General features: G+C 41.3%; 1 protein-coding gene across 2 annotated transcripts in view; it reads left to right on the top strand.

Annotated features, from left to right (window-relative positions):
- LOC147630383 (translation factor GUF1 homolog, chloroplastic-like) overlaps positions 1 to 15,914 on the top strand; it is a 91,917-nt gene that overhangs the window by 24,709 nt on the left and 51,294 nt on the right. For both annotated transcript variants that reach the window (XR_015267632.1, XM_086810246.1), the window contains exons 4-9: positions 2,448 to 2,504; positions 4,187 to 4,252; positions 4,465 to 4,527; positions 4,630 to 4,674; positions 14,855 to 14,955; positions 15,224 to 15,320. Coding sequence is in view for 1 of the 2 variants with exons in the window: in XM_086810246.1 (XP_086666372.1) it covers positions 2,448 to 2,504; positions 4,187 to 4,252; positions 4,465 to 4,527; positions 4,630 to 4,674; positions 14,855 to 14,955; positions 15,224 to 15,320 (429 nt within the window). In the remaining variant the exon portion in view is untranslated. The remainder of the gene's footprint in view (positions 1 to 2,447; positions 2,505 to 4,186; positions 4,253 to 4,464; positions 4,528 to 4,629; positions 4,675 to 14,854; positions 14,956 to 15,223; positions 15,321 to 15,914) is intronic.

The raw sequence follows: 15,914 nt of genomic DNA, 5'->3' as shown, positions 1-15,914 counted from the left end.
ATTGCAACGAATATATTCAATGATGTCCACAGATCTCAACTAAGATCTACTCTTGCATAATCATGCATGACTGATGATGCATTTGCAAAAGGTGACTGGCTGCTCTTCATGTGAAAATGCAGATGAGAAGTGCTCTCACCTATGATCCAGATGTCGAGTGCTGTGCATGAAGGATGCACCTCAGAATTGTGTCTCTGGTGTTGAATGCCTTTGAGAGATGCCTTACAATGACCTTTGACCTCCGTTGTATAGTGATTTGATAGCAAGTCGTTTTTAGGTCAGCCATCCATTTTCGAGTCATAAAACATCATCAAAAATACCATATTACATGTTCATATTGTGCCCAACTTGTGTCCCAACCATTGAGCCATGTCTTGGACACCTTTTAAAATTGGACCATGTTCTGCCCTTCATCTTGCCTAAGAGGCGGCTGATGCTGAGATCCATGACCATGTGGCACTCACAGATGTGATGCATATGACACCCAACCAGGTGTATGCCAATAATCTTGGTGTTGTGTATATAGTTATCAGATTGCTTGCATTCTGACGCTGAAGCATTTACACTAATTTTTGGCATACTCCATCTTGCTCATGGCATCTTCAGGCAAGCTGTCAGCTTGTTGTCCCTTGTTTTGTTTGTCACAAGCACCCTGTGACACTAGTAACTAGTTCATCATCAGTGCTACATTTGTACACAATTAGAACCTTTTTAAGAATTATTTGTCATATGCTATGACCCCATTCTGAGCCCTAGTCTAGGGACATGTCAGGCACGAGCTACGTAGGTCACATCTGAAGCCTTAGGTGTCGGTATGTGTCACTTAACCCACTTGGAGAACAGAGAGAGCATTTAGGTCATCGTAGAGTAGATGCATGTAGCAAGCATGTAGGAGAAAAGGGCTTTACGCTTTGTCGTAGGGCCAGCCTTAGGTGGGGTCCCATAAGAGCCACCAAGGGCCACCAAGAGCCACAAAGGGCTAGCATGGCAGAGCAGCTTCTAGTCGACCAGCAGCCCCAGTCGGCCATCAACATCTAGTCAGCCAGCAGTAGAAGCCACACATGTGAAAGGCACTTGCATAAATGCCTTATTTCAGCATGTTGTGAGCATATATAAATAGGCCAACAACATATCAACTAGCCGACTTGCAGTAGGGAAGCATACATAAGCCCTTCAGTTCCATCTCATTCTTACATCATTCAGCAATGAAACACAATAGTGATCATGTGTGCTTTAGTCTTCTGACTCGTGCATACATCTCTACAGCAAACACTTCAGTGTGCACAGTCCAAGGCAGCCAGAAGTTATCTTCAGCATTCAGTCATCAGTCCTGCATTCCCTCAACAGATCTGGGTGTGCATAGCAGTGATCATGTGTGCTTGAGTCTTTTGACTTGTGCATACATCTCTGGAGCAGAGCACCTCAGTGTGCTACAATCCAAGGTAGCGAGAAGTTATCTTCAGCATTCCCTCGGCAGATTTGGCTCTGCATATTCGCTCCCGAAGAGGCTTCTAAGTTGTCTTTTGACCGCTTGATGGTTCAGTCGATGTTTCATCCACCTCATCCTTGTGTTTGGCATTCCACGGTCAACCGTTGTCTGGAAGTTCTTGGTAAAGGCTGCATTGTAAAGAAGTTCTCCAAAGTAATAAAAGAAAATACTCTGTTTGCGGGAGAGGGCCCTTTAAGTGGGTAGTTGTGAACCCATCTCCTTGTTCAAAGTTCAAAGTGGATTGCTTAAACTCATTCAAACATAAAGATATAAAGAAGGCCTTGATGCCTATTACACGACCATGTTATATTTGGTGGGAGTGAAACAAGGACTTAAATCTTCTGAGACTTGAGGAGGACAAGCTTGCATCAATATAAATCTTAAGTGGGCTAAAAATACTATCCTTCAACCATGTGACGATGTGGCACAAATGACATGTGACATCAACCCCACTTTGACTTTTGATCTCTGAAGGACCCATGCAGGACATTTTCAAACAAATCAAGATTTTTGAATGACATGCAGATCACCGACTTTACTAGTACTATGTTGGTTGTAAATTATAATGATCGAACCTTCTTGGATTCACTGTTTTTCTTTAAAATTTTACATCTGCCTGATTGCACCCCCTTTCATTGGCTAAGCACTACATTGGTTTGTTAAGAAATGTGTACAGAACCTCTGGTTGCTTGAAAGCTCAAAATCAGGCTGGTTTAGAAGATGGTGTTGCTGATTGTTATTAAGAAGATGTGAAGAGTTTACCTCTGCTTGTCATTAATTCCTCTGAATTAACTTAAGATTACCTCTCATCAAGTTACTACGCTTTGGCTGCCTCATCTATCCATATCTTACAATCATGTCTTCAAATCATGATATGGCATAATCATTTGTGTTTTTTTTTTCTCCTTATTTTTACATACAATTGCTCATAGCAGATCTGGACAATCTTTAAAAACAGGTCTCCCGCTCTCTTGCTGCATGTGAGGGTGCTCTTTTAGTAGTAGATGCTTCCCAGGTACGATCAAAGAAACCTCTGTGCTCTCTCTCTCTCTCTCTCTCAACTCTAACTTTTTGTCTCATAGACCTCTATGGTCTTTTGAAGACGTTTAATAGAACTTTCGTTCTTTCTTTCCACACACTCACACACAAACACACACACACACACACACATGTATGCATACATACATACATACATACATACATATATATATAATACACACACACACACACACACACACACACATATATACATACATATATGTATGTACACACACACACACACACACACACACACGCATATATATATATATATATATATATATATATATATATACGTACGTACGTACGTACGTACGTATACATACATACATACATACATACATACATACATACATACATATATATATATATATATATATATATATATATATATATATATATATATATGTATGTATGTATGTATGTATATATATACATACATACATATACATAAATATATATATATATCTATATAGACACACACTTTTTTTTTTGGTAATGTCTAGTGCAGTATATTTATATGTTCACAAATTTACAAAGATGGGAGATCTCCATAAAGGAGAGGAACCCAAATGTCAGAAACATAAACAGAAGAGCTCTATGCAAGAAGCATCCATATCACCCTCATGGCAGGCATCATATAAGGATTGCCGCAATGAGGCTCTGAAGAATTCATATGACTGTTGATTCAGCCTACCTAAGTATGCCATGTTGTGCTCACTCCAAATTGTCCAAAGAGCCCAATACCTCACCCAGAAAAGAAATAGTGAGTATTGGGACAAAGACTGCAATAATTTGCCAAAGAGCCAAAAATGTTTCCCAAATCTGTGACTCGGATACACACATACATATATACGTACACACACATATATGTATGTATGTATGCATACACACACATATATGCGTACACATACACACACATATATGCGTACACACACACACACACACACACACACACATGTATGTATAAGTATGCATACATGTATGTATGTATGTATGTATGTGTGCGTGCACACACACCTCAGTTTGCTGTATTTTTCAGCTGGGTCCGATTCTGGGTCTTTTGGACCATATGGCATGTTCGGAACAACCTCATGTTCCAAGCCAATGACATTGTTCCCTTCCATTACTTCAAGTTCTCGCTTGGTCACGCGCTTCATTTTGCTTATGATGCTGGGGACATCACTCTTGATGCTTATAGGATTTACTTTGATTGCTTCTAGGTAGTGAAGCCTATAGTTACTCTTCTTTTTCTGGGTTTTCCTCGCTTAGAGGTTTCCCACTTGTAAATAAAAAGTGTGGTCTTTTTGGTGGGTTTTCCTCGTTTTGAGGTTTCCCACCTGTAATTAATGACATGAAGCTTTACAAAAAAAAAAAGTGCGTGCACACACACACACACACACACACACACACACACACATATATATATATATATATATATATATATATATATATATATATATGTATGTATGTATATGTATATACACACACACAGGGTATATAATATATATATATATCCTGGTTCTTGGATTCATCTAGGTATATATATATATGTATGTATGTATGTATGTGTATACATACATACATACATACATATATGAAAGGCATCCCAGGCATTACACAAAATATAATTTTAAAAGGGTCTTTGTTTCAATGCAGGGTGTGGAAGCACAAACCCTTGCCAATGTTTATCTTGCTTTGGAAAATAATTTGGAGATAATACCGGTATGCAGTGAGGTTTCAATTTGTTGAGCGAATTGTATCGGTGTTCTATTGTATGTTGTCTTATGGATGGGCTTACTGAAAGAGTTCCATAGAAAGGGAAGCTTATTCTGTCACCTGTGACCAGTCATTGCATACCAAAAAAATGAAGGGTACTGGTTTTTATTGGTTTCTTACAAGCACCAGATTTTCCACTCTTGTGTATGTGGTTGCAGGTGCTCAACAAGATTGACCTTCCAGGAGCTGATCCGGAACGAGTACGGAATGAAATTGAACAGGTCAACGGCATGCTCCATAACATATTTGTAAAATGATCTGAATATTTTACAGTATTTTGGCATATGGTACTAACAAAGCTTTAATCTACATGTTTTTTGTAGATTGTAGGACTTGATTGCACTGAGGCAATTCTTTGCTCTGCTAAGGTATTTTTTAACTGAGAGCATCATTATGGGAGATGGGGACACAGATGAAATGAAAACAAAAATGATAGTTTTTAGGGGGACTGAAACGGGGAAACACCGTCAGCAAGGAAGATGAGAATAAGGGGGAGGAGGGACAGAAGAGGGGAGTAGAAACACATGGAGATGTAAGAAAACAGGACATTAAGTCAAGAGAGTAGGGAAAAGGAAGTTAATGTAGCGTAAAGAACGAAGAGAAATTAATATCAGTCTACAATGGGGGTTTTGCGAGGGAAATGGCAGGTATTGTTGGGGAAACAGGCAGAAGGGGGGAAACGGCTGAGATAGCCGGAAGTCGTCATTATGATTATGGGAACAGCTGAAACCCCGGTGCCTTGGCCATTTTTTGCAGTAAGATTTGAAAGAGGTATACTGATAAAATAACAAAACACCTCATCCTTGGGTTGTGAGTCTTGAACACGAATGTGATTGGATGATATATAACATTTTTAGTTTTGAAGGACTCTTTGAAAGGGTGTAAATTAAATAGTTCAAGTGGACATTTCCGACCGAAAACTTCATTGGAACGTAATGGGCTAACAAATAAATGGACCATTCACAATCTCCACATGTGTTGTCAAACCCCACCAGTATCAATGATACTAAATTGGTTGTTTTTGATGGAGAAAATGCTATATCGCACACGGGCTCTATATAGTTGTATATTACCCAGATGGAGGGCCTTGCAGCCACACCATGTGCAATGACTGATTGCAAGAAAATTGGTTGTGCAGCATTAGACACTGACACTAGAAGAGAGGATCACTCTATGTGCTTCTTATCGATGCTATGTCGATGCAAAAAGATGGGTTGGCTTGAAATTCAGGGTATTTGTGACACATCCCACCCATACATTCACCTGGACAGTAGCAAGGCTCCAGTTTAGGTGCACAGGACAGGTGGGCAGGTTTTCCAACATTCACCTGTGCCTCGTGGCAGTCTGCCACTGGTGCAGGTCATGGGTTGTTCCTTGGAGCTGGCTAACATCAATAAAACAGGTCAACCAGCAATAATGATGCAAATATATATGCACTTGGGATTTGTCACTAGCTTGGACATTTCCCAGTATGAAAGGGGTCTTGTGGACTCCAGGATGTCTAAATATTTGGAAAGTTCAAGCTTTGGGAATGGGGGATTATCCTAGAATGCAAAGGACCACACTCCTAAAATTTAGGAGAGTTGCTATTTTTGGCCCGACTCCGATGGAAATTCTGTTCGCATCATTACATCTGGAATTGAGTAGATACCAAGAGTTGGCAAAGTGCCTATGACAGAATGTCTACCAGTTGGGATATTTTTAGAGTCAAATTTCTCCAACCACACATCCAGGCGAGGTCCTCTCAAGATTTTTCCTTTCTTGGGTTCACTTCCAAGTCTTGATTCCATAAGTCATTCCATACAACTTCAAGTAAAGTCCTTTGCGTACAAAGAAGGTTTTTCTGAGGTCATCCATTTACTATTTTTTTTTTTTGGGTTCAATTTACATTTGAAAGTCTCTAAGAGTCTTTGGTCATTCTTGAGGTCTTATCCTTTCTTGAAGATCCCTTAAAATATCCCAACCTTGATTTCTTCTTGGATTCATTTCCCTTGCTTATCAATAGGATGTCAAATCCTTCTCAACTTAAGGACTTAGCCTCTTTGAATCGAGGACATCCAAGATATGACGTAAGGTTAATATGGAGTTCTTACTATCCTCAATTTGGGGTTTCTACAAAGGTTATGTGTAATATCTAATTTATGCTAAGGATAAAGTGTCAAAATTAGACGTTAAAAGTCTTTGGTTTTGAGAAATATGTAGAGAATAGGACTTCATTTTCATCATTTGATTTAAATAAGAATCACCATGGAATAGACAAATAAATTGCAAAAGAATAGAAGATATGCAAAATTTAAGCAAAGGTCTTATTTATATCTTGGAAAATTGACTTGGAGGAGACTTGTTGTACGTTGTGTGCAAGATAATGAGCTTCCCACCTCTTCAATAACCCACGAGTTTTTCTAAACATCACTCCGATCTTCTACTAACTCCAATAATCATCCCTTGAGAGGGGGTACACATGGGATAACCCCAATTAATTTATGTACATGGCAGCTTGGCTATGAATCTTAAATTTTGTTTTCTAATTAATCACGCTTCTAGTTTTTCATTAAAATGCTCATCCTATTAAAATTTCACATTCTCTCACTAGAGAATACACTTCAAAAATTGATATCTTAGCTGAATTAGGATAAGAGAGGAGAAACCTCACGTCAATTATAGAACCTCAACCATACTAGAAGGCTCCTTAAGAACCTTAGATAGCCAAGGCCTTGTTCTAAATAGGAAGCTTGTTAAATCCCAAAAGGCCTTCTCAAAGCACAAGGGTAATACTATGAATGCTCTTCAAGAACCCTTACTGCCAAGGCCTTGCCATAAATAGGAAGCTTATTAAATCCCAAAAGGGCTTCTAAAAGCACAAGGATACTATGACGGTAATCCATAGATCTTGTTCCCAAGCAAAAGATCCATTACGCACCCCTAAAGGAAAGTTATATAGAGAGTGAAAGTCATTGATCTTGCCAATCCAAGCCAAGCCTAAGTTTTAAAAGTTGATCCAACTTGCTTATTACCAAGTCCAAACCTCAAGCTGGCCAAAGCAGTGTGACTAAAGTTGTCCCCAAACCCATCATCTCTGAATCACTAAGGAAAGAGCCAAGCAAACCATGCCCCAAATCATACCAACATTTTGATGTAGCATCAACTTGTTAGCTAGAAGGCCAAGTCCCCTCCAACTAAACTAGCCAAAACTATGGTAGCCTCCAAGATATCATCATGGTTGAGTGAGCAATATTTCTCTCTCTCTCTCTCTCTCTCTCTCATTGAGCTCAACAAGGATATCCACTCTAGATCCAAATGCTCACATTGACCTCAGTTGTATTTAATGTACTTAGCATTCAAAGCTTAAGTGTACAAAACATATATGGGAAATGCAAAGACTATAAAAAACATAAAAATAATAAAAGGTAAAAAAACCACAACATTAATAAGTTAAAAGGTAAATTTATTTTGAAGAATGCAATCGTAAATGCAATCATAAAGGAGAAACGTTGATAGAATGTAGTGAGTTGGTGCGAATCTAGAAAAAGTGTCAAAAGAAGTAGTGTGTGGACAGGTGTGTAGGATAGTTGGGACACTTTTTACTCTCCTTAGGAGGGGGGCTTTCCCCCATGCACAGGAACACACCCTAAGCCACTTAGTGTATGTTACCTTATCATGTTATGATACTTTCATTTTGTACAAGTAACATTATTGAGTTACATGCCTTTTTCTCTGACAAGCTATGACTATGTACTTGCTTCTCTGTGTGTGTGTCGCTGTTGCTCCCCTCTCTACCCAACATTTGGTATCAAAGTTGAAGCTACAACCATTGGTATTCAAGGTTTTCTTCAGCAATTTGCGGGCAAAAATCGAGGAGCTTGATTCACTTGCAGATTCTCTTTCTCTTTGGAAAGCCCCTCTAAAAGGCTCACAAGACCTTTCTAGGCCCCTACTAAGGAAGCGTAAGCCCTATCTTGGAGCTTGCCCTAATTAGGGCAGTTGCCGCCCATCAGGAGCAGCGCTGTCTCCTCCACCCACAGCTCCAACAGTATGCCTATAGGAACAGACTTAATTAGAGAAGCCCCAAATCAATTTGTCGATTTGTGCCACTCCGCCTCATCTGCCCTAGGAGCGCCCATCAGCCGGCTGAGCCACTAGTTCCGCCGCCGATGGCGCCACCGTTGCACAGTCCATTTTCAAAAGTCAAAATTTTTTGATTGTTTTTACACGGGTGTATTCCTTGTCATTTTCCGTGTCTCCCAAGCCAAAGAACTTCATAATCGGAGCTTGTTCAGGCCATCCAAACCCTTCTGCAAAATTTTAGCTTTTTTGAAAATAGAGCTGAATCGAGCCTAGGTTGAATCCGGCATTCCTCATGCTCTCTTTTTGTGCAATCGGCATCGACATACGACATCTTGACACCGATCATTGGGGCCCTTTTTGGTCGTCAAGCCTCTATTTAGATAACTTTTCTATCAGCCAAAGGGCTTTTGGGTATTGCCACAGGTGATGATGCTTGTCTAGTGGTGGGTTGCTGCACAACAGACTGCTCTCGGAGCATCTACTGGATAAGCTGTAGTTGCTTCTGTGATACAGGCACATGCACACATGCTCTCAAATGGTGGGACGATCACTCTCTCTCATGTATTGTATGTACCAGGTATCAAGAAGAACCTCCTGTTTGTTAACGGCCATTGTTGGGTCTGGCATAGTGGTTCGTTTTATGGATGACAGATGCACATGATAGATGCACTGTACATGATTGTAGTGATGGGGATTGTATTATTGCATTTGATACTTTATGTCATGGTCTCTACAGACTTGATGCATATGAGAGAGTTGCATATGATGCACATGGAGTGTTGTACATCCAGTGTAACAGATGCAGAGCTTTGGCATGCTCGGTTTTGCCATTTGAACTTTGCTAGTCTGATATGCCTGCAAAGGCATGAAATGGTCTCTACATTGTTGACACTTGATGCAATTGTCGAACATGTATGTGAGGGTTGCATTCTAGGCAAAATGCATTGGGCACCATTTCCCAAGGATGGTTCAATGAGGGTTGCTCAAAAATTGCAGCTCATACATAGTGATGTATGTGGTCCGATAAGGACACCATCCATTGGAGGTCATCTCTACTTCGTTATGTTCATTGATGATCTGGAAGCGTTCATTGATGACCTTTCCAGATTCAGTTGGGTCTATGCTATCAAGCAGAAGTCAGAGGTATTTATGCGCTTTAAGCACTTTCAGCTCATGGTTGAAAATGTCTTTGGATGTACGATTCATACATTACGTACGGATAGGGGGAGAGTACATGCCCAAAGAGTTCAATACATATTTGTTAGAAAGGGGCATTTAGCATCAATGTACCATGCTCTATACTCCTCAGCAAAATGGTGTATTTGAGAGAAAAAATAATTCTCTCATAGAGATGATACGATGCATGGTCAAAGGCCAAAGCTTGCCTCACAAGTTTTGGATGGAAGCTATCATGTGTGCAGCCTATAGCTATCATGTGTTCACCCTATGTTCTTAATAGATGTCTGACCAAGGCTTTGCATAACATCACTCCTTATGTAGCTTTGCATGATAGGAAGCCATCTGCGGCTCATATGCATGTATTTGGATGCTTGGCTTATGCTCTTGTGTGTGAGCTGCATCGCACAAAGCTTGATAATAAGGTAGTGAAATGCATTGTTGTGGGCTACCCTTCAAAGAGCAAAGGGTACCATCTCTACCATCCCTCATAGAGGATTATGGCTAGAGAGGTGGCATTTGTGGAGAATTCTTTTCAGCCCTTGCTTGAGTGCAAAAAACAGCCACATGTAGGCTCACAGGATCTCTTTGATACTCTTCTTCCTTTGTATGGTACATACTTGCCTGCTGTTGGGCATTTGGACACTCATCCTATGTATGGCTGGAAATCAGCCCATATATGCTGAAAATCAGCAGCTAGACATGGCTAATGTTGAGCCCATTGGTCAGGCAGATGTTGATGATGTAGTGGTAGAAAAAGGACAGCCATGCACGAAGCTAAAGCTGTACTTGGGTGTTGCTGAAGGCAATGAAGTGTTAGGGTTAGGGTTTACAGAAGCTTCAAGCAGGCGTGGAAACCAACAGAGAGAGAGAACACGACTTCAGTATATGCTTGATGATAAAAGTGAAGTACAATAGCCACATAATAGTGACCCTAAAGATAAGTGTTCACATGTCCGGCCATAAAATGTGCCGGGTGGACCAAAACACTTATAAACTGCATATAAGTGAAACTGAGCTAAACTGGGGAAAAAACCTCCACTAACTGAAGTAAAAAGTGCCCCAGTAATCTACTGATGATCACTAGCACTCCTCTGGGTGCATACACAGCGTAAAACCCAACAAACCCCCCTGGAGTGATATGTGATCACTGTACATCATCCACCAAAAGGAAACAAATTCAAAGCACTGCGGAATGCTTCAAATTTCGGACGTGGTAATGCCTTGGTGAAGATGTCTGCCACATTCTGATCTGTAGGACAGTAGATCAGACTGATATCTCCTGCCTGGAGTGTCTCTCGAACAAAATGATAGTGAATCTCAATGTGTTTCGTGCGAGCATGAAACACAGGATTCCTGGCCACAGCAATGGCACTCTGACTATCAGTATAGATAGGTGTAGGCTCCTCCACTGAAATATCCATATCAGTCATGAGACGACGCAGCCAAACACACTCAACAGTAGTAGTGTAGGCTGCTCTGTACTCTGCCTCACAAGACGAAGTGGCCACTGTGGTCTGTTTCTTGCTTAGCCAAGAAATGCATGAAGAGCCAAGAAAGAAACAATTTCTTTTTCAACATAAAACTCCACAAGGAGTAGTTCGTGCCATCCAATTTGTCTTCCTTAGACAAATATGTGAATACATCACTTTGCTGTTGATTTGCCATTATGCTTACGCACAATGTTGTACCTGTTTATCAAAAAACCCAATAGCAGAAACCTTGAAAATAACTGTACTCCACTGAATACAGTTCACCCAAAAATGCCTGCACTCTCAATCCTCTGAATGTGCAGCTCAATGCACCAATGACTGAGTAGAGCAGCAAATGGCGTACACAATGCCAAAATGCCCCAAAAATGCCCAAATTTACTGCACCCAAACTGTGCAAAAAACCTGTATAGTTCTTTGCTAGAAAGTCTGCTTGTATTTGCCTGTAGATTTTCACAGAGAAAATAAAAATGCCCAATATTCAAAACTTGCAATGCTTACCACAGTGTGATGTTAGCAGGTACAAGTTGACTTCAATGCGAATGATTGTTGTACTGTGCAGGTACAGTTTACTGTACGGAGCAGACTGCAGGTACAGTTGAAGTACAGTGGATGTACTCTCACGAAGCACTGTATTGAACAATGCAAACAGGTACTCTGCAGGTCTGGAAGTCGTATTGGGCACAGCAAGTACAGTCGAAGCAGGTACAGTGTAGAAACTTTAGTCGAATGTACAGAAAGTACAGTCGACTGGTACAGCAAAAGGTACGCAGCATTGAATGCTGCACGGCTCTCTGCGCAGGTGACAGTTGGTGCTTACAGGCACGGACGTACGTATCAGGTACAGACGTACGTAGCAGGTACAGCGGCACTGACAGGCGCAGTCTTTCGAAGCTGATACACGTGCGCTGACAGGAACAGAAGCGGAGGGCGGCGCTGACTGTACGGAATAGGTACGGGTGCTGACAGCGACGAACTGGTACGGAAGCTGCTGCAGGCGAGCAGCTGTACGAATACTGCAGGCGGCGCTCAGGTGTACGGGCAGTGATGTACGGGTGCTGTACGGGCAGCAACAACAAAAACTTGGCAGTGTACGGGCAGGGCAAGGCAAGCCTTCAATGCTCTGATACCAAATGAAGGCAATGAAGTGTCAGGGTTAGGGTTTACAGAAGCTTCAAGCAGGCGTGGAAACCAAGAGAGAGAGAGAACACAGCTTCAGTATATGCTTGATGATAAAAGTGAAGTACAATAGCCACATAATAGTGACCCTAAAGATAAGTGTTCACATGTCCGGCCATAAAATGTGCCGGGTGGACCAAAACACTTATAAACTGCATATAAGTGAAACTGAGCTAAACTGGGGGAAAAAACCTCCACTAACTGAAGTAAAAAGTGCCCCAGTAATCTACTGATGATCACTAGCACTCCTCTGGGTGCATACACAGCGTAAAACCCAACAGTTGCAAACCTTACGGGACAGCCATGTTTAGACTCCCTTGTGAGGGAAAACGCGTACTAGTTCTCGCCATGCATTCCTAGAGATTGAGGTATTAGGAAAAGAAGACAATTCCTTGTGTAGGCCAAAGATGCTCCATCAATTTTGGGGTGATTTTGTACTTCCTCGGCAAAGATTAATTTTCTTGGAGTGTCGTTTTAAGTCACACTAGAGAGTGCTTTGATGCACTACACAAGCACCAAATATAGCTCCAAACTTAGATGACATCAAGCTAAAAGGCATGAGGGATGGGGATCATACCTTCTATCAGTACTCTATTATAATAGTACCTACACTAAGAACACTAATGTGGGTGAGGTAAAAGCTACCTAATGGCATAGGTAAAAGTATCATAGATTATGTGAGAGTGTCCTCCATCTTGCCCATGTTCACTACATAAGTACAATGCCAACGGGTAGAGTGTTGAAAACGAGCTAAACATAACCATCAACCAATATAATTGAAGCGGGAGCCGAGTGCTCAAGTGTCTGTCTTGCCTCCAAGGATCCAGACACAAATAACTGGAGTGTGATCGGAGAAAGTAGTGCCTGCCAAAATGCCGATCATGCCCCTAGGACCGCAAGCCCACTCATCCACATAGAATCTATCAAGTCTGGAGAGATTGGGGCCGGTGCTCCTCCTATCAAACCTCGAGAAGCATAGACTCTTGGGGCTGCGTCCAAACTCTGGTAAATGCCAAGGGTCGTGTCCCCTAAGAGCTAGGATCAGCTTCTCCTAGGCAGAGTACTTTGAGCCAGAAACTATAGCTATGCCTCCTCCAACTTTATCCTTTGTTGACTTTATCATGTTAAAGTCTCCATCCATACACCAAAAGTCGCCCTATGGAAGGGATTGGCGAACTATACTCCAAAAGGCGGCTCTGCCTGCAACGGCGTTTGGTGCATAAACATTTAAAAAGCCCACACAGTCCTCTCCAATCTTGATGGTCACCCACTGAGCCCGACCAGTGTCAATGGTGCCTATGCCAACTATTGTTGGCAATAGTTGCTCGCTGACAGAAATACAAACTCCCCCCTACGTCTTGGAGGGGCCAAAAGAGGGAGACCAGAAAGTGTGACTCCTGCCTGGTAGAATCTTCCGGCATTGGTGGGTATGCCCCTCTAAAAGATGGTGCTCCTGGAGGAAGAGAATATCAATGGGTCCCCCAATTGTTGATTTATGAAGCTCTCCTCTAAGGACGCCACGCATGTGAAAGCATTGCAGTGCCCCCAAACCCTGGATGTTCCATGAGGCAATCCGCATATCTAATCTCTGTGGGAAGCGGAACTATTGGAAATGTGTTAGTTTTACAGTTGCCAATATTGGATCTTACCAATATCATGAAGATTTTTTTTTTAAAAATAACTACTATAATTAACACTTAGAAATAAGAGTTATGATTTGACAAATTGTGATGGAGATAGAAATGAATGGGTACTTCCGGAATCAATAAGAAGGGTAGGTGGGGTACCTTGATAAGATCCTTCACCTTCTATTGCTGAACTTCAGTGAAGAAAGGTAAACTCCTTGTCTAGTAGAGCCCAGAAGACATATATCATTCCTTGATCACCGCACTTCCCATAAACTTGTGTATCTGATAACATGGAAGATAAGTTGCTTTTCTCAGCAGGACTTATGTCCTTTCCCAGTACCCAATGAGTCCAAGGGGTCCTTTTCCTTCAGGACCTCATGTATCCAGCTCCCAAGTTGTCCGGAGGCTTCTTATAGCTTGGCAGCCCCAAAAGAGGTGCCAAGCATCTTCTTTCCTCGTTTTGCATCTCATGCACTTCCGAGAGCCCATATTTCTTTGCAGGAGTTTAGTGCCCAAGGGGACGGCTCCCATCCACAAGAAGAATTTCATTCTCATAGCGATGTTCTTATCCTAAAGCCCTTTGAATCTTGCAGACCAGATCTCAGCAGACTATCTCAAATTCCAAACTTTGTTGAGGTGGGGTTTAAGTTTCCCTGGATCCACTTAGTGTACATTTCGGCAGTTTGGGTTTTATGGACGGGAGTGGCATCATTCCATGTCCAATCCGTGTACCATCTCTTTCCAGTGTTTATTGGCAGCTGTTTAACATATTGAAAGGAGGGACATGGGAGTCTTGACACATCTTTGGGATTTTCCATAAGCAGTTTTTTTTCTTGACAATGTTCTTTTCTCTAACAGAGCATATTTTTGTATTTGATAAGATAAAAAGAAAATGGTGCAAGGTTTTATAAATTTATCATCTCGCAGCATTACACAGGTTTCACACTTGCTACGCATGAAAAGTTGTGCTTAGTTTCACCAAATTTTGCTTATTCTTCTCTGCTTGTCAGGAAGGCATTGGTATAAATGAGATATTGGAATCCGTTGTGGCAAAGATTCCTGCTCCCAAAGACACTTCTGCAAAGCCTTTGAGGGCCTTAATTTTTGATAGGTATGTTTTGGTAAGTCATAAGTTGTAGCTTACAATCTGGATAGTTTTAGTAAGGGTCAATATGTGTGCATGTGTGCATGTGTGTATGTGTGTGGGTACACACACACACGTGTGTGCGCGCGCACACACATGAAAATAAACATTTTGCTTTGCTAGTTTTTGTATGCAGACCAGAAGTTGTCCTGATTGGTCTTTTAACATGTAAGTTATCTTTCTTTTTAAACGGACAACTGCAACTGCTCTACCCTCCCTTCTTTTCCCTTTGCAGTTACTATGATTTGTACCGGGGAGTTATTGTCTACTTTAGGGTTGTTGATGGAACAGTAAAAAAGCATGACAAGATCGTCTTCATGGCGAGTGGAAAGGTATGTCGCCTGAATCAATCAGGTTGCAACCAAGGTGTTTCTCCTAGGATCAAAATGTCAATGATCAGTTGTTGCTTGCATTTTAGTATTTTTTTGAGATTGATATTCTGGTAGAGTTTCTTGAGCATTTATATGCTCTGTTGTTGTGGATTTTTTATCTAGTCTGAAAAAAAGTCAAGGTAGAGCTTGGTAAGGCATCCCTTTGAACCATATAGTCTTCTAAAAAGCATTCCTTTGCTGGATGCATCAGGCCTCCTTGTTACTTCATAGGAACTGAGTGTTTTCTTTGATTTTTCTGTTTTTGAGTTTTCCTTAATTTTGGATAATAAGCTTGGACTTTTGTGTTTAGGCTTTTTGTATCTGATATGGATCTCGGAGCACTTAACTATCAATTCACTTTATCACTTAAATGACCACAAGATTTACCGCACTTAACTAGTGCAAAAATCATTGGCACAGCACTAGCCATACAGTTCTTGGAGGTCCCAGCAAGAGAGGAAGAGACATCGATCAGTTGTATAGAGGCAATGGTAAGCTGCAAACTGGCCATACAGCTGAGAAATGGGGCGTAGCAACTGGCATTACAGCTCCTTG

The sequence above is a fragment of the Cibotium barometz genome, chromosome 16, assembly GCF_041138505.1.
Source record: "Cibotium barometz isolate CiBa-2024 chromosome 16, ASM4113850v1, whole genome shotgun sequence".
Lineage (NCBI taxonomy): Eukaryota > Viridiplantae > Streptophyta > Polypodiopsida > Cyatheales > Cibotiaceae > Cibotium > Cibotium barometz.
Note: the sequence above shows the minus strand (reverse complement) of the source record. Positions and strands in the feature narration are given on the sequence as shown.